This window comes from Rattus rattus, chromosome 4 (assembly GCF_011064425.1).
Source record: "Rattus rattus isolate New Zealand chromosome 4, Rrattus_CSIRO_v1, whole genome shotgun sequence".
NCBI classification, from domain to species: Eukaryota; Metazoa; Chordata; class Mammalia; order Rodentia; family Muridae; genus Rattus; species Rattus rattus.
The window spans coordinates 7,238,528-7,256,536 of record NC_046157.1 but is presented as its reverse complement, the minus strand read 5'-3'; the positions used below and the strand labels follow the sequence as shown (position 1 = coordinate 7,256,536).

General features: G+C 47.6%; 1 protein-coding gene across 2 annotated transcripts in view; it reads left to right on the top strand.

Moving 5' to 3' along the window:
* The window catches only part of Dgkg (diacylglycerol kinase gamma), a 155,211-nt gene that overhangs the window by 30,373 nt on the left and 106,829 nt on the right, over nt 1-18,009 (top strand). Inside the window, exons 5-11 of one of the 2 annotated variants that reach the window (XM_032900014.1) lie at nt 375-545; nt 4,716-4,765; nt 8,462-8,536; nt 9,121-9,243; nt 12,804-12,921; nt 14,450-14,538; nt 17,307-17,423. In XM_032900014.1, the coding sequence (XP_032755905.1) occupies nt 375-545; nt 4,716-4,765; nt 8,462-8,536; nt 9,121-9,243; nt 12,804-12,921; nt 14,450-14,538; nt 17,307-17,423 (743 nt within the window). The remainder of the gene's footprint in view (nt 1-374; nt 546-4,715; nt 4,766-8,461; nt 8,537-9,120; nt 9,244-12,803; nt 12,922-14,449; nt 14,539-17,306; nt 17,424-18,009) is intronic. The other variant, XM_032900015.1, reaches the window with a different exon arrangement.

The window sequence follows — 18,009 nt, the reverse complement described above, 5'->3', positions numbered from 1 at the left end:
TCCTGGAAATTCTGAAAACGAACAAACTTTCTGCAAGGAAATAAAGCCTTAAATGAGTCAAAATTGATAAAAAAAAATTTTCCTAGAAAATAACTGCAGACTGGATTTCTGCGGCCACATCCCACAATGTCTGTCGATTGCATTCTTTTTTTTTTTTTTTTTTTTTTGGTTTTTTTTTTCAGAGCTGGGGATCGAACCCAGGGCCTTGAGCTTCCTAGGCAAGTGCTCTACCACTGAGCTAAATCCCCAACCCCGATTGCATTCCTTAAGTCACCCACAGAACAGTCTCGCCTCAACCATGAGAAGGAAGGGACCATAGGCAGGATATCGTTTACTAGCATGAAGGTCCTAGATGTCCCCCTTTTGTCTTTCAGAATCAAAACTGATCAAGACACAAGTACCATCTGAAGAACTAGAGGCTGCAGCCCCATGGGGAGAACCTAATGCTCTGGCTTCAAGCTCCGATGCCCCCATAGTGTACCTGAAGGATGTCGTGTGTTACTTGTCCCTGATAGAGACCGGGAGGCCTCAGGATAAACTAGAATGTAAGTGTTCACTGGCCTAGGGCCTCAGCTTCCCAGAGGAAGACCAAGGCTCTGGACAGTCGTTTCATACACATTGGAGATTCATCTGGGCACTGGGGAGCGTTCTCCGTCCTTTCAGTAGCAGTGATGACAACATGTCCTACAGTCTACCCCAGGGCACAGTACCAGTAGAGAAGTTAGACAGGAATCGGAGACCATAGCCATTTGGAAGAAAGAGGTTGCTACCAAGGACTCCAGATCGTTTTGTCTGTCAGGGCTTCCTGGGTGCCTCTAATCAGAAAGCCTTGGCCTGGTGTGGTAATCGTTTTTAGGAAAAGATACTCAACATCTTCTGATCTTCCCCTAAGCTGTGAGCAAGGAACACCATAACTATAGGGCTTTCTTCTTCCCATCCCCCTCTGTGTTCTTCCCTTTTGTTTATTTTATTTTATTTTATTTTATTTTATTTTATTTTATTACTTTAAGACAGAGCCCCTCTCTATAGCCCTGGCTGTCCTGGACCAAGCTGCCTTGAATTCCTAGAGATGGGTCTGTCTCTACCTCCTGAGTGCTGAAACTAAAGGCCTAAGTCTGCATGCCAGGAAATCCCTCCCTCCCTTTCCTCTTTCCTCTTCCTTCCTTCCTTTTCCTTCTTTCCCTTGAGTTCGTATAAGCCTGTCTTGATAAGGCCTATTTCCATTTGGACACTCGTGCCTACGCTCCAGCTCTTGGCTCGCTAGAAGAGTTAAGTGTGTTTTGTGGTGCTTCAAAGTCAGTTGCAAAACCCCCTCAGATGCTAGAACAATGGCGAATGCCTGGTGGATCTCTGTGAATTCACAGAAAGCCTGGTCTGTGGAATGAGTCCGAGGCCAGCCAGAGCTGCACGCAGACAGCCTGCCTCAAAGAAATGTGACGGATGTAAGGCGAAGCAGGCCTTCAGGACAAGAAAGAGCTCAGCAGATGGAGTCTATGGCCTAAAGAACTATCCCAGGATGGCTTTCCTGGTCTCTAGAGCCACCAGCATGCTTTTGAGGGCAAACGAAAGGACCTTGCCATAGCCCATCTTGTATTTGCCTCTTGGCAAACTTAAGTAGCAGGAAAGAAATAGCTTCTGTAGCAAAAGTTAAAATTCAGCTAATAGGACTAGTCAACAAATAGCATTACCAAGAGAAGCGTGCCAAAGGTGAGCTCTGCCAAAACCAAACGACAGTTTGCTCATTAACTGAACGTAAACTCTCCCGTAGGCTGCGGGGCGTTCACCATGCACGTCTCAAGTGCTAATTCGGTGGGAGCGCAGCAAATTTCTTTCTTTTTTTCTGGCTAAAGTTAAAAGTGAAATATCAAATTATTTCCAACCGTGAGGAGGGCTTTGAGTCTTCAGCATTGCGTTTGTCGGCGAGTGCCAAGGGGGACGTGTCAGATCCTTCACATCAGTGATGCTCCAAGTGACTTTTTCAAAGAGAAAGGAAAATTTTTCTGTCTTTCTTTTTTTTTTTTTTTTTTTTTTTTTTTTTTTCGGAGCTGGGGACCGAACCCAGGGCCTTGCGCCTTTTTTTTTTTTTTTTGGTTCTTTTTTTCCGGAGCTGGGGACCGAACCCAGGGCCTTGCGCTTCCTAGGCAAGCGCTCTACCACTGAGCTAAATCCCCAGCCCCTTCTCTTTTTAATATTGAAAAATCTCAGAGGTGGATGAGAGCTGCGAGCCTCCCCCCCATCTCCCACTAGTCACACTAACTGGTGTTGGTCACGCTTGTTCTGGGCGTCCCCTCCCACCTTGGCCTCTGATTGCTTCAAAGCAGAGTCTAGGACCCTGTGGTTCCGTCTAGAAATAGTTCGGTGTATATTTCTGAGGTTATGCTTGCCACCCTGCTCAAATACAATGATGTGGCGGCATTAGGGAACACTCAGCCAACAGTCACATTTACTTATAAATTTTCGCTGTCCAGATCACTTTCCAGCCAAGCCCCTTGTCATTCACCATTCCTTACATCTCTTCGGTGACTTTGAGGTTTTAGTTCCCTCTCCATCGTCAGCCAATATTTTCCCTTACAACCTTTGATGTGAAATAAGGTCACTTAGTCAGCATTTCTGTTGGTTTGGGGTTGGTTTTTTGTTTGTTTGTTTGTTTGTTTGTTTTTTCTCTATCAGTCTAAGTCATTCTCTCATTGTAATGATGGAAAGCAAGTTAAGTGTCTCGAGTTTGAGAACTAGGCTTGTGGCCTTTTGGAAGTCATCCCTGAGATTCCACCTATTGTCGATACGTGACAATACGATACCCTCCCATCGGCTGGACACTAGACATTTACTTGCTAAGCATTTTGAATCCACCTTCTCAGTGTTAGTCTCATAATAACCCTGGGAGGCAGACATGGTTATCTCACTTTACGTATATGGGAAGGAGCATGTCTGAACCTGGGTCACTTGAACCAGAACATGTCCTGGAATGAAATTAGTGTGTTCGCTTCAACGTTCTCTATGTCACTCGGCCATGCACTATGTGCCCCTGACCAGAATATTCTGAGGAACCAGAGAGAACTTTTAAAAAAAATTTAAATGCTACTCAGGTACATACCATGGGGGAGGGGGATGAGGAGATACAATGAGCAGGGAATTTAAAACCTCTGAAGGACAATTGTACGAGAGAAGCATAGTATGACCAAGAGGCCTGTACTGAGCTAGACCCAGGATGTAGCCAGTAGGAGGTGCACATAAGAGAACCCGATTGTGAGCACCGTGAAGAATGGGGGTGAAAGGGAGGAAGTGTTTATCTTGCTGCCTGCCCTGCTGGCTTTTGAGATCACACACGTGGAGACCTTTTGGGTAAATGTCCCTGTCAGTGCACACTTAGCCTTTAGTCCCACTCCTTCCCAGACCTTCCTTGTCTGCTTTGCCTCCCTGAAGCTCACAAGATATTTCCAATTAGCATATTGACCCTCACTCCAAAACCCCGAACTTCCGAGGCTCCGTGGCGTATGTGGAGAATTTCTCATCTGAGCTCCTGGGTTGGATTGCAGTCTAAGTGGGATGCACTAAAAATATTCCATAGAATTTCCTGGAGGCTATGCATGTAAGACATGAAAACTATAATATTGCATGTAGACCCAGGTAATGTCCCCCAAAATATCGGAGTATATATCCCTAATCAAAAAATATCCCAGATCTGAAGTGCTCCTGTCCCCCAGCATTTGGGATAAAGGACAATTCAAAAACTAACATTTTGAGTGCCCTGTAGCTCCATCAGCAGCAACAACCTCAGGTCGCCATTCCTAAGGTGATTATTATTACTAGGTAATTATGACCGGGTGCATACAGCAGTGCCTGCCACCCAGGGAATGTCATATGCAAATGTTCACCGATGAAAGAAAAGAAACAATCTGTTGAATGCTTTCTATACATCTCCAGCTGTAAACATTAATTCTTATGCTCACGCTCATAGAAATGAATAAGACTACAGTTTCCATCTTACAAATAAAGTGGGGGTTGGGGATTTAGCTCAGGGGTAGAGCGCTTGCCTAGGAAGCGCAAGGCCCTGGGTTCGGTCCCCAGCTCCGAAAAAAAAAAACCAAAAAACATAAATAAATAAATAAATAAATAAATAAATAAATAAATAAATAAATAAATAAAGTGAACCCAGAAGAGAGCTAACTCCTTTGACATCGCAGAAGTGGCAGCGGTCACTAAGATTCTAGCATGCCCAGCTCGGCAGTCAGGTGCAGTGAGGGCAAAGGCCTCGCTGTAATCCCGGTGCTGCCCTGGCCAGACCAGCTGCTGGGCATGGGTTTCGAACTGTGTCCAGGTGGTGCGGAAAGATATGCATGCTCTCTGGGGTGTCTCGTTTGTGATCTGGGTCTCATGCTCTCCGGGCTGTCTCGTTTGTGACCTGGGTCTCATGCTCTCCGGGGTGTCTCGTTTGTGACCTGGGTCTCATGCTCTCCGGGGTGTCTCGTTTGTTACCTGGGTCTCATCTGCCACAGAGTCGCTGCACAGGAAGCCCCGAAAGCCCAGGGGGCCTCATTCTTCTCCCTAGCTTCACCTCTTCCTTAAGGAAGTCATGTACTGAATCTCAGAGAGTAAGCTGGCTGTAATAGCTTATGCCCCAGAGCTGCCTGGATCTGGGCTAAAAACGGGCGTAGCAGAGTGTCAGCCACACTGGCTCCTGGAGGACCTCGGACTAATCTGAGTGTTTCTTGCAGTCATGTTTCGTCTCTATGATTCGGATGAAAATGAGCTCCTGGACCAAGCGGTAAGCTTCCACTTTCAACACAGTCCTGGGATCTGAAAACGAGTGGGAAGAACAAGGGACAGTGAAGGAGACATCCAAACCCCCCAGTTCCGTCCACACAGGAGCTGCAGCATCCTGGCTAAGGGATGCAGACCACGAGTGGAGCCCCAAAGACCATGAGTGCTTCCCAAAGAGTCAGATGGAGCGTAGACTCCATTTTCCTTCTTCTGGACCCAGAAACCTGGAACTATCTCGGGATAGGGAGACATTTTACTATTTTTCTCAAATATAACTTCGCCATCTACAGACTTCCCTTAAAATTTCCTGTTGAAACCCAGGAATCAGGAGGCGTGGGGCAGAGAAGCAACAAGGCCAGGCCAGCAGAAAGGAGGTTAACTGCCTTACTATCTATCCGAGTTTAGGAGACTGTTTCCTATCTGTTCTAAACCCTTTACCGTCACCTCGCCCCTTCAGGAAGAGGCAAGAACAGGACCAGGGAGGGAGAGAAAGATGAGAGAAAAGTCCAAGAAAAAGGAAGCCCCTGAAACCAGGCCTTGTGGTCGTGACGACTGCCAAGGGTTATTATAAACAGGCAGGTCTGAGACTGGAGTGTGTTTGGCTGACTGAAACCAGAGAAAGAAAAGGAAGAAAAGAGAGAAGGGAGAGACGGAGGGAAGGAGGGAGGGAAGGAGGGAGGGAGGGAGGGAGGGAAGCATAAGGGACAGACGGACAGAGGAAATAAGTCTACTAGGCCAGTGAACCACGCCAATGCTCTCTACCCTAGTGCCCTCACTGGTCTCCCCAGCACTGCTGCAGTGCTCTGGGGTGTGGTCTTTGACAGAACAAGCACTCTCTCAGAACACCAGCATTTACGGAGGGTTTCCATCAAGCCCTCTACTACTCTACAGCCAAATAACAAAGTTCCATTTCCTTTCACTGTAGTCTAGGCAACACTACAGATGGCTGTAGGTTGGGGAGTGGTAGTGCACACCCATCATCAGGAAGCTGGGGCAAGAGAGTCATTAGAACCTCTCTCAAAATAGAAGGGGCTTGGTGCAATTAGAAGTAAAGCTCTGTGATACAGTATTTGCCTAGCCCGAGACTTCAAATCAATTTTAGCATCGCAAAAATAAAACCATACAGTATAAGGAAAATATATACACATACACTCATATTGGGTAGATGTTTACCGAGAAGAAAAATGAAGTAGGAAACACCAGAGGGAGTCGCAGCTTTCAGAAGTGTGGTCAAGGAAGGTCTCCCTGGGGAAGGGACGTTAGACAGAGACTTGGAGACGGGGCTATCTAGGGAAAGAGCCCTCTAGGTAGAAAATACTGTGTGCAAAGATCGTGAAGCGTGCCCAGGATGCTGTAGGATTAAGTGGAAACCGGGCTCGCTAAAGAAGAAATAAAAAGCAATGTATTGGCACGTCTCAAGGATCGCTCTGGAGACTACGTCAAGTAGACTGTAAGAGGCATATCAGACAGAGACCTAAGGAAGTAATCAGGACACAGAACAATGGTGATCCTGCACAGGACAGCGGGACTGCAGGTGGAAACTGGTTCAATCCAGAATATATCTTAAAGATGATGTTAGTGGACTGAAACAAGTTTCCAAAGAGGTCTCTGACTCAACATCACACCTGGAATCCCTGGCTGGTGGCTTCCAGCTTCTTTGTGAACACTTTGTGACAAAGAGGCCACTCCCCCACAATAGCTGTCCTACTGCTGGGAATGAGCTGGCCAGGGCTTCCTGCCAGCATCCCAGGCTTCGGTTTGTCAGACATCACACGGTACACTGGTATCCCCTCCTTCCCCAACTCAGGAGAGAATCAGAATGGGCTGTCCTCCCACTGTCCCTCCCCTGTAACCCTCAGCTTCCTGCTGCCTTCCACAGCTCACAAGAGAAACACAAAACTACATAACCTTTGCTGCTTAAACATTCTGTCACACCCAGATAAAACCTCCTTAGTTCTCATTAGGATGTTTTAAATACCCATGTTTGTTAGACGAGTGTCAGCTGACATTATTATTGAAACATAGCATCCATCGCTTTACATGATCAGGCGTGGCCTGGCCAGGGTAGACACTGGGGACCCACTTCTTCCTGAAGCCAGACCACTCTGCTTCTGCTTGTACAACCCACAATGGAGTCTAACTTTCAGTTTCTAAGTCACAATATCTTGTAGAATCCTGAACCCCAATGGACTCACAGATTTTTCCACTCCCTTTGTCGTGCTCAGCCGCTGCCAAGCCTGTAGTTTTGCTCTGGGCTACTGTTTCCCTTTGAGTAAAGTAGTATTTCTTGCAGGCAAGAGGCTGAGGCAAGAGAATCACAAGTTTCAAGTCCAACATGAGATGGAAGAGGAGAAGAGAGGGACAGGGAGAGAGGGGAGAGAGAGAGACAGAGACAGAGACAGGTATCTCGGTGTCAGGGTCTTCAGAGACGACTCGGGAGTTAAGGGTGAACACTACTGCTCTTACAGAGGACCCAAGTTCAGTTCCCAGCACTGACATTGGGTGGCTGACAATCACTTGTGACTATTGCTCTAAGAGATCTGATGCTCTTTTCTGGCCTCTGCAGGAATCTGCACTCTAATGTGCAACACACATGCACACACACACACACATACACACACACACACACACACATGCATACACACACACACATGCACACACACACATGCACACACACACATATACACATGCACACATGCACATGAACACACACATATATACATGCATGCATGCATGCACGCACACGTGCACACACACACATACATGCATGCATGCATGCATGCACGCACTCGTGCACACACACACATACACACACATACACACCACAATTAAATATATCTTAAAAAGACAAATAGCTGTTGAGACATGGCTTGTTTGGCTTAACCCTGAATTCGACATGAAGGAAATACACTTTCTAAACTTTTCCAAACTTCCTTCAGTCTCCCACACAATCTCCTAGGACAATCGCCCTATGAACATCTTAGGTTGTATCCATACGTAAGACGCTAACTGACACCGGATACTTCCCAGCACAATGTGTTCCCATGGAGCCCGAATGCACTGACTCACTAACACCAGACACATCTTTAAGGTTTTAGGTAGAGACAGGCCTTGGTACCAAAGGGGTAATCCATCAGGTAAATAAACCATATGCATACACTTCCATTCCCCAAGTTCTAGGCTCAGGATTGACTGAAATGCAAAGGAAAGAGAAGATATGAAATAAATCTAAGTCATAGTGCTTGAGCAAGGACCAACACGGGATGTGAACCTGACTGCAGAGGCAGACAGACAGACAGACAGACAGAACCCAAGCTGCTAAGGTGTGGTAATAGACAGGAAGTGATAAGAATGGCAAAATGGGGCCTGTCTTCACCTGCGTTTGCATTCGTTACAAAAAGAGAAAACAGGATTCCCAGTGCTTTAGGTCAGAGGACAGAATGGTGGGCTTGGAGTCAGTGCTCCATGTGCCTCTGGCTTTGACCTGCTGTGAGCATCTACGTCCCCTGGCCTTTGTAGTCAAGGTGGCTGCCCTTGTGGGGTTCTTCCTCATGATCCACCCTGCCAATCTTCCCACCACGTCTTGTTCTTATCCTGATGAAACACACACACACACACACACACACACACACACACACACACACACACACAATTACTTTGGTTTTCTCCCTTTGATATTTTCTCTCCTGATGTTTTCCAGGAGTTGGATCAAATTGTGAGCCAAATGCTGCATGTCGCCCAGTACCTGGAGTGGGATCCCACAGAGCTCAGACCTGTGAGTTTCTACAAACACAGTCTTCTCAGAGACAGTGAGGCACACCTGGCATGTGGATGCGAATGGTTGAGTGATTCTGTGTGGTGCCCCCAGATTCATCCTCCCAGCAGCTTCTTCAGAGCTCTACAGTTTGATCTCCCCTTTCTCCAACAGGAAAGACGCTGAAGGCCAGTTTCCCCAACCTATCAGCAGGGGCAACTTTATGCTAGAAATTCAGAACAGAGAAGCTAGAGCCTGAAATGGAAAAGTTATCAATTGTCAGCTGCTAATGTTGACTACCCGGGGAATGCTACGTACCAGATATTAGATTAAACACTTATCTTTGCTAAGACAATATTATTTCCATTTTAAGACGAGCAACCCAGAACACAGAGAGCTGGGGTGAGCCACCACAGGTCAGGACAGGGCAGAGCTGGGCCTCGAACCCTGGTCTCTCACTGCTTTGTTCCCTTGCCACTCTACTCACTCTGAATAAGATGGGCAGTGGGTGACTCAGAAAACAGCACAGGACAGAAGAGAGAACAGAGCAGAGGCATCCAGAAACAGATGCAAACAGGCCGTTTATTGTTCTTTGGCTCCCACAGATACTGAAGGAGATGTTGCAAGGCATGGACTACAACAAGGATGGCTTCGTGTCTCTAGAGGAGTGGGTCAATGGGGGGATGACCACCATCCCGTTGCTGGTCCTCCTGGGAATGGATGACTCCGTAAGTCAGTAAACTACAGTCAATGGCTCTGGAGTCTGTCTCATTGCTAGTGTCTGCTCCAGACTTCCTGATGGGCAAGCCCCGTCCCACCTGCTGGCTCTCTCTTCTCATCGCTTTCACTTGCCCAAAATCTATTCTTTCCACTGACAACCCTTTGCCGCTCTGTTACAAAGGGAAATTTTTTTTGTTGTGCTCACTGTAAAGAGACATTTGGCCAGGCAAAGTGCAATAGAAATCTCACAGAGAAACTCATCTTTTCATCAAGTTAGGTCTTAAGATACTAGGAAAGGGGTCAGCAAAGTGCCCAACACATAAAGGCCCTTGGCACCAAACCTGGTAACCTGAGTTCGATTCCCAGAATCCACATTTTGGAAGAAAAGAACTCACTTCCTTGCCATGTGACCTCCATACACCATGACACATATGCCCACCGGCTTCTGCCAATGAGTAAGTGTAATTAAACGCTTTAAAACGAGGAAAGTGCAAAGAATTGGCAAAGGAAGCGGGGAGAAGAGGAACAGTGATCTGCCCCGGGGGCTCTCGTGAATGGACTCTGGCTTAACAAGCAAATCAGATGGGACAGCAGTTTTTATCCCACTCTGTACAGATGGAAAGCCGGAGTTCTGTACGGAATGAGAGGAACAAGACTGGGTTTTCCACCTAGCTCTAAATTCCCCACACTTCACAGCACCCCACTTTAGTCAGAACAGGGAGAAGAAACCTTGGAGAGAAATAAGCAAGGTTCTGAGAACTCATTCTGTTTTCTGTGTGGGGTCCGTGTGAATTGAAGCCATGGCCTCCTGCATGCTAGGTAAGCACTCTGCCTCGGGTCCACATTTCCCTGTCTCTTTTTTACTTTTTGTTTTCTGCATCAAAGTTTCACTCTGTTGCACGGGCTGGCCTCAGACTTTTTCTGTAGCCCAGGCAGGCCATGCTTCGTGAACCTGTGACCCTCCTTATTCAGTATCCTGAGTGCCTAGGCTTGCACATCAGGCCTGGCTTGATAACACATTCTGACTCTTAGGGCTGCAGTGATGTGGCTAAAAGAGTTCTTTGTGGCTCTTACTCTAGCCCCCTTCATACTATAAACAGAGGTCCAGGAAGATAAAGGACTGGTCCAAGGGCAAACACCTAACCAGAGGCCCATCTGCCACACTCAGTAGCATGGAGACCTGTGCAAAATGACCTCTTGTTCAGGGGCCACGCATACTAGAACCCAAAAGCAAAGTAGATTGTTGTCAGTGTTTATTTGGAACTGGATCCAAAGAGATGCTCTGTGAGGTTGCTGTTCTAACAGCAACAGTTGTTGTCTTGGTTTGTTCTCATTTGGGGGAACAAAACTGGGACCCTGTAAGCATAAGGAACCAACTTCTGTTCTCCATGTATTGAACTCAAAGCACCACCAACATCTTGTATGGAAAGAGCCCACACTTCAGGAAGCAGCAGGCAAAATCTATGTATTTCTTTAGCTCCTTTCCAGGGTCCCTGTCAAACACCAAATCAGCCTTGCATAAAACTGTAATTCACATCAAAAAAATGTACAAAAACTGTACATTTCACTGATATTAATCAAAAGCCTTACGTAAGCCTATTGTAAGTGTGTGCTAAGTAAGGTTTTAACGAACAAGTAACATACGGGCCTCTACAGGAAGCCCAGCCAACTTCCTGGATGGCCTGCTGCTGCGACTCTCCTGCCATTTTCAATCACACATACAACCTCTGAGAATGCTTGGGGCTCTCTGCACATCCTGTTTCCTAGTAAAATTGTAGCAATGGGGTAAAACCTGGCCAGAAATAAACAAGCCACACGGTGGTGCTAGAACACAAGCAGAAGCTTTACCTGAGCCCGTCAGCCATTTGCTTCTTGGAGCTGAGAAAGGCAAGGGATTGGGCTAGCCGGCTTAGAGAATGGAGGTGCTCTCAGATAAAATGGTGATTGGTTGATGAATAAGCAGACCTCCTGACAAGGTGTGAAGTTTCCTTCTGTCCAGGAAGATCCTTGTGGAAGTAAGATGTGGAGAGCCTGCAGACCTACCATCTCTCATCTTTGCTGTGGCACTGGCCTAGTTACAGAATCTCTGAGTCTGTTTTCTTCTCTGTTTACCAGTAATGAACTTAACTGCTCCTCCAGTAGTTTTGTATCCCCCACCCCCCAGTATTTAGTACAGCTTAGAATCAGGCAGTGGACTAGAATAACATTTATCATTATCATCATCTGTCCTTGAGGCCAAAAAGATAAACAAATTACCTCCCAATATTAAGTTATATGGATGTACTACAACTTTAGTGATCTGGGAATGGTTAGAACAGCTCTAGGTCCTCACTATTTGGAATAATACTGCGTCTGACTAGCACAGAAACACTCATCTGTTTTCTCAAAAGTTATTTCTTTAGACTGGACCTCAAGAAGGGATGCTGCTGAGTCTAACTGTAATCATTAAAGACTCCTAAGATAGACAGGTGAGGTAGATAGGTGATAGATAGATAGATAGATAGATAGATAGATAGATAGATAGATCGGCAGGCAGATAGACAGACGATAATTGATAGATGATAGATGGACAGATGGATAGATAGATGGTTGGATGGATGGATAGATGGATGGATCAATGGATGGATGGATGATTGATAGATGATAGATAGATAGATAGATAGATAGATAGATAGATAGATAGATAGACTGATGATGAGTGATAGATGATAGATGGATAGATAGATGAATGGATAAATGGATGGATGATGGATGGATGGATGGGTAGATCAATGGATGGATGGATGATTGATAGATGATAGATAGATAGATAGATAGATAGATAGATAGATAGATAGATAGACTGATGATGATTGATAGATGATAGATGGATAGATAGATGAATGGATAAATGGATGGATGGATGATGGATGGATGGATGGGTAGATCAATGGATGGATGGATGATTGATAGATAGATAGATAGATAGATAGATAGATAGATAGATAGATAATGATTGATAGATGGATAGATAGATGAATGGATAGATGGATGGACGATGGATGGATAGGTAGATCAATGGATGGATGATAGATAGATAGGTAGATAGATAGATAGATAGATAGACAGACAGAGACCAACAGACAGATAGATGATAATTGATAGATAACAGATGGACAGATAGATGAATAGATGAATGGATGGATGATGAATGGATCAATGGATAGACAAATGGATGGATCAATGGATGGATGATAGATAGATAGATAGATAGATAGATAGATAGATAGATAGATAGGCAGGCAGACAGAAAGACAGACATATCAGATTGCTCTTCCATTTATACTTCTGGCATCCAGGTAGGAGAGGGCTTGTTTTAGCTCCCCTCCCACTGCTGTTCAGACGCTCTTTCCCTCTGTATGTGCTAACTTTAGAAAACACACACTGAGAATTTGTTAATGAATCTGAGTAACTTATCTTCCAAGTTTGAGAAGAGAACATAGAGAAAAAGCCACACCTGCACTAGGGGGCAGCCTCTGGCTTCCAGCAGGGATCCCAGCTCAAGGTCTCACCATCATTATCCCTGCAGGCCTCCAAGGGGGATGGGAGGCACGCCTGGACCCTGAAGCACTTCAAGAAGCCCACTTACTGCAACTTCTGCCACATCATGCTGATGGGCGTTCGGAAGCAAGGCCTGTGCTGCATCTGTGAGTAACCATCCTGACGCCTTTCCCCTCGGGCGGGCGCGTTTGCTTTGCACATGCTCAGTGGATCCATTCCAGCCAAAGTCCAGACACTTCTGATCCCCAGATAGTGAGACTGCCCTGTTTCAACAGCAAGGCCTCTGTACCCTGCCTTGGGGCTAGCTGAGTCAGAGGGACAAGACATTTGCTGCTGTTGGGATCACAGGTCACTGCTCCTCTGGAAAATAAGTATTAAAGCCTTTCCACAGGTTAAAGGTAGCTCATGCTAGTTGCACTGTGTTTCTGGCCAGCGTTCACTTCTTATATGTTTAGAGGAGCTTTCTAGTTAGTTAAGAGCATAGCTTATGTTCTAGAAGTGCAATGAACAATAAACGTGTGTGTTTATTTTGTCTTGTAATCCATTTTGTGGAGCTAGAGGGGAAAGCAGAAAAAAAATCGCGAAAAAAAAAATCACAACAAGGGAGTAGACCAGGACTGAGAAGGGAAAGAAATAGAAGGAAAGAAGAAGGAGGAGAGGAGGGGAGGGAGAGGGAGAGGGAGAGGGAGAGGGAGAAGAAGAAGAAGAAGAAGAAGAAGAAGAAGAAGAAGAAGAGGAAGAGAAGAAGAAGAGGAAGAGGAAGAGGAAGAGGAAGAGGAAGAGGAAGAGGAAGAGGAAGAGGAAGAAGAAGAAGAAGAAGAAGAAGAAGAAGAAGAAGAAGAAGAAGAAGAAGAAGAAGAAGAAGAAGAAGAAGAAGAAGAAGAAGAAGAAGAAGAAGAAGAAAAGGTGGTGTTTGGAATGGAGGGGGCAAGGGGGACAGGGTTACAGACGGACCTGAGAATGTGGATACACTGAGCCCTGCCAGCCACCTCATGGCCAGATAGCAGACACCAGTTGGAACCAAGGAGTGAACAGACTAAAGAACAGGTCTACCGATTGCCCCAGACCTACCCAAATATCAGCTCGTCAACATGTCCTCATTCCTGTTAAGCCTGAGATCTCTTGATCCCTTGCCTTGTGCACAACCACAGTCACAACAATGATGACAAATTTTAGAATCGCCAATCTGACCCTGTACATGGTGCTTCACACAAATGCCCCACTTATTACGGCAAAAACCCATGCCCCAGAGAGAAAAAGAAAAAAAGCTACTGTGTGTGCGTCTGACAAAGAACCCTGAGTGTCCAAAGGGCACAAGTTACTCAACATGCTTCAGGCTGTGGCCAGTAGCATCCGTCAGCCCAGGGGCCGTAGGCTTTCTGTCTACTCGCTGGCATCCCAACATGCAATGCTGAGACATCTGTCCCTCGCCACCTCTTCTGAGGTCACATCTGTGCAGTCACTGCCATCAGAGAAAGGTAGTGTGAAGAGGTGGAGTGGGGGGGTGGGGTAGACACAGACTGCTCACAGGTCACAGTGTTGGGTTTCTGCTAAGCCAGGCCAACTCCAGAAGGAGAAGCAAGCCTTTCCTGCATGCAGTGTGTGCACTGGGGAGGGGGTGTAAATTTTCCCTTGGTGGCATTCGTAAAAACTGTCCTTTTTTTCTTTTTCCAGACTGTAAATATGCTGTCCACCAACGCTGTGTATCCAACAGCATTCCTGGATGTGTGAAAACATACTCCAAAGCCAAAAGGAGCGGTGAGGTTGGTGACACCTATTGGCTCATCTTACTGCATGCTGCCTCGGGGGGTAACATGTTCATCATCACAGATCCCTGAGCAGGAAGGGGCTCAGAGAGCTTTCTCTAGTCCCTTCTCTGCCTCAAGGACCCTTCAGCCATCTCACTCATCCATCGATCCATTCAGCATCTCCCTGAAGCCCACTGTATGCCAGGCACCATACCAGGGCACCCACAGGGTATGAGAAATAGTATCCAGTCTTCTCGAATTCTGCACAGGTTATGACGCTAGACAGGTATGTGAGCATAGTGTGAAGCCACGAGGTGTGTGCTACCACAGTAGGGCCTCATGGAATGCGTGTGCTACCACAGTAGGGCCTCATGCAATGTGCAGTTAAGGCCTGAAAGGAAAAAATAAATTCACCAGGGGGTGCTTCACAAGGCATGGAAGAGGGCTGAGGATTCTAGCAGAGTGGGGCCCCTACGTACAGGCATGGAGATGTGCCTGACTGTGGCCTGAACTGAGTTTGAAATGGCTGGGTCAGAAGATCACAGGGAAGGGCAAGGAACTGTGTTCACAAGGTGACGAGGTCCTGCCTGGAGGGAGCTAGAGACCAGCTCCAGAGTCAGAAAGCAGTGCAGGGTGGAGGAGAGCTTCAGACATGAAGCGATGGATGGTGACGTTTCTACTGAGATACTTTCTGAGGTGGGTACTGGAGGAAAAGCAGAGGGAAGAAGATCTTTCCAGCAGTTATAGCAGAAGTTAGGGCTGCCCCGAGGCAGAGCGGATGGGGTCTGTCTCTAGTGTAGGTCTGGTCATGTCTGAGTGTTCCCGACAGACTCCACTAACAAAGGTAAACAAAGGAAGGAATGAAATGCAAAGGCATTTGCATGGCTCAGCATGTGGTTGCCAAGATGAGGTGGCAGGAAGTGGGGGGAAGCCCCCAAAGTTCTCTGGGCCTTTGGATGGCTCTAGATTTCCCTTAAAACTGCAGGCAGCCCATATGCACTGCCACAGAGGGACGACACAGCTGAGGAATGGGAGCCAAGGGACAGTTAGAAGGTGGGACGTCTCACAGCTCTCCCATGGAAGACCTCCTGGGAGGAAGGCTCCTCAGAGCACTCCTCATACGCATGCCCCATAACCACTGCATGCCCCGCTCCCCATCATATACCTCATGTTCATGCCTGGCTTCCACCAGAGCACACAGTGGGCCTCCTATGCAAAGGCCTCTCTAGTCATCAGACGCAGGGAGCAGTATGACACGGCTGAGGGCCCAGTAGAGCATATCCACAACCTTGTGAGCTTGCAGGGACAACCCAAGTCTCTCACCATTTCTTCAGACCCCAGACAGACTGAAGAAAGCAGCACAGTGCTGGGGCGATAATCCTGAGCTTAGAGTCTAAAGAACTGGTTGTGGGTCCCTGGGTGGCTACTCACCGGCCTTAGACCCCAAAGCCGGTCACTCACGTCTCGGAAACCTCTACTTCTCCCTCTGCAAAATGAAGGCAGTAATCTCGGCGGCGCGTAGCCCGAGGAACCGTGTAGAATTCAGGTTCACAAAGTGACTTCTTTGTCCACCTCGCTGATGCAGCTGAATGTGAGAAGCTACACATCAAAATGTGACTTCGTGTGTCGGAGCAGTTAAATTAGTAAAAATGTTCTGGGTGGATAGCATCACACGACGTAGCTGCTAAGAAATTTAAAACACTTATACTTGTTCGATGCAAATATGGATTCATGTGTTCCTAATATAGTATTTGAAGCTGGGCGTTTTGAGATACGCCCCCCCCCACCACTTTCCACATCTTCCTGCTGCACTTCAGAACACCACGGTGGAAAGTTTTGAGTTCTTTGGGATTCCAGGGGAGGGAGAGGGGGAGATCTGAGTACAGAGGTTCCCATGTTTGCTAAAGGTATGCATAAAACCACCCACCACCCCACCCATCCCACCACTACCACCCCCTCTACCCTGGTGGCATTTCCCAGCCAGGTTGCTAATGCATCCAGATGGCCAGGAGATGGGTCTGAAAGGGACCCTGACCTGACTGATGGCTTTAGACTTTGTAATCTAGCCTCCTCCTTGCTTCTTGGCTACCTTACATTATTAGCACCCGGGGCACTTTTAACTCGTGGGAATTTAAATCATATGGGGAGATTAAGTCAAACCTCTGGGGCCCACGGCCAGAGAGTCATCCATTCGGAGTGTGGGGTGGGCACCAGGGTTTCTACAGAGTCCTCAGGTGAGGAGGCCAAGGGAAAGGAAGTGAGTGAACCAGAGAAGTGCACCACAGAAGCCTTCCAGATGTGCTTGTCCAGTATATCCAGAGGTGCTCACGCTGTTGTCTAAAGGGGAGGGACCAGAGACTCAAAGAGGTGCAGAAACTGGCCAGAAGTCACCCTGCTGTGATGCGCAAAATGGGTGCCTCCCACGGATTTGGTCTGCAATGCAGCCCTCTGGCTTCCCCTGCACCACACTGCCTCCCAGAAAAGGGCCCACATGAGGACAAGCCTCTCCAGCAAGTTCTCCAAGACAGAGGAACCGCCGGCGAGCGGCTGCTTAGATGCTTGCCTGCTAGAGTGAGAGCTAGTACAGGCAAAAGGGAACCGGTTTTTAACCTATTTTGCTTAGCATAGTGGTGGTCAGGCAGGAGGAACTCTGCATCTAAGAAGCTTCCACACTGAGGAAACAGGGCCCTCTGGGCTCCTCGCGCCGCCCACTTCTTTGTAGCCCTGGGCCCAGGGGCGTAATTCCACGGCCTTCCCTGGTATCCTTCCCTTCCCTCCCACAGGTGATGCAGCACGCGTGGGTGGAAGGGAACTCCTCCGTCAAGTGTGACCGGTGCCACAAAAGTATCAAGTGCTACCAGAGTGTCACCGCGCGGCACTGCGTGTGGTGCCGGATGACGGTGGGTCGGTGCCCAGGGCGGCCCTACTTCTTTTCAGTGTGGGTTTTGTTCAAGCTGTAGCCTGGGGTAGTGAACATCCCTCCGGAGGGCAAGTATAGAGTGAGGGGAAGAGTCTAAGAGGATAGCCCAGAGCCCCCGCCCCCATGCCCATTCGAGCCTCCCAGCAGCCAGTGACTGACTCAAGTTGCCCAGAGAAAGGGCTGCTAAGAAATTAGCCAACCGACTACTGCTTACATGACCAGCAGCTGGGAAGAGCAGGCTAGACCACGCACATCCTCACCCAGGGCTGCGGTAACTGACAGGCTGGGAGAGGGGTTAAATCCTGGAAAGCCCCCTTTACGCTTTAGAGTTAGACTTTGGCCCAAAGGCACATTACTGTCAGCAGCACTCCGCCAAGCCCAGGGGCCTGGCCTTGCTACTGCCACGCTCATGCCAGAGTCCACAGCATTCTAAACGTAACAGATGCCACAGGGCTGCCCAGTCTTCCTCCCATAGCCAATTCCAGGCTGTGTCTTGTACCCCGTGGCTAGGTATCAGCCCTAAAGCGGAGGCTCCTCCAAGACAGACAAAGCGTCTCTCACGATGC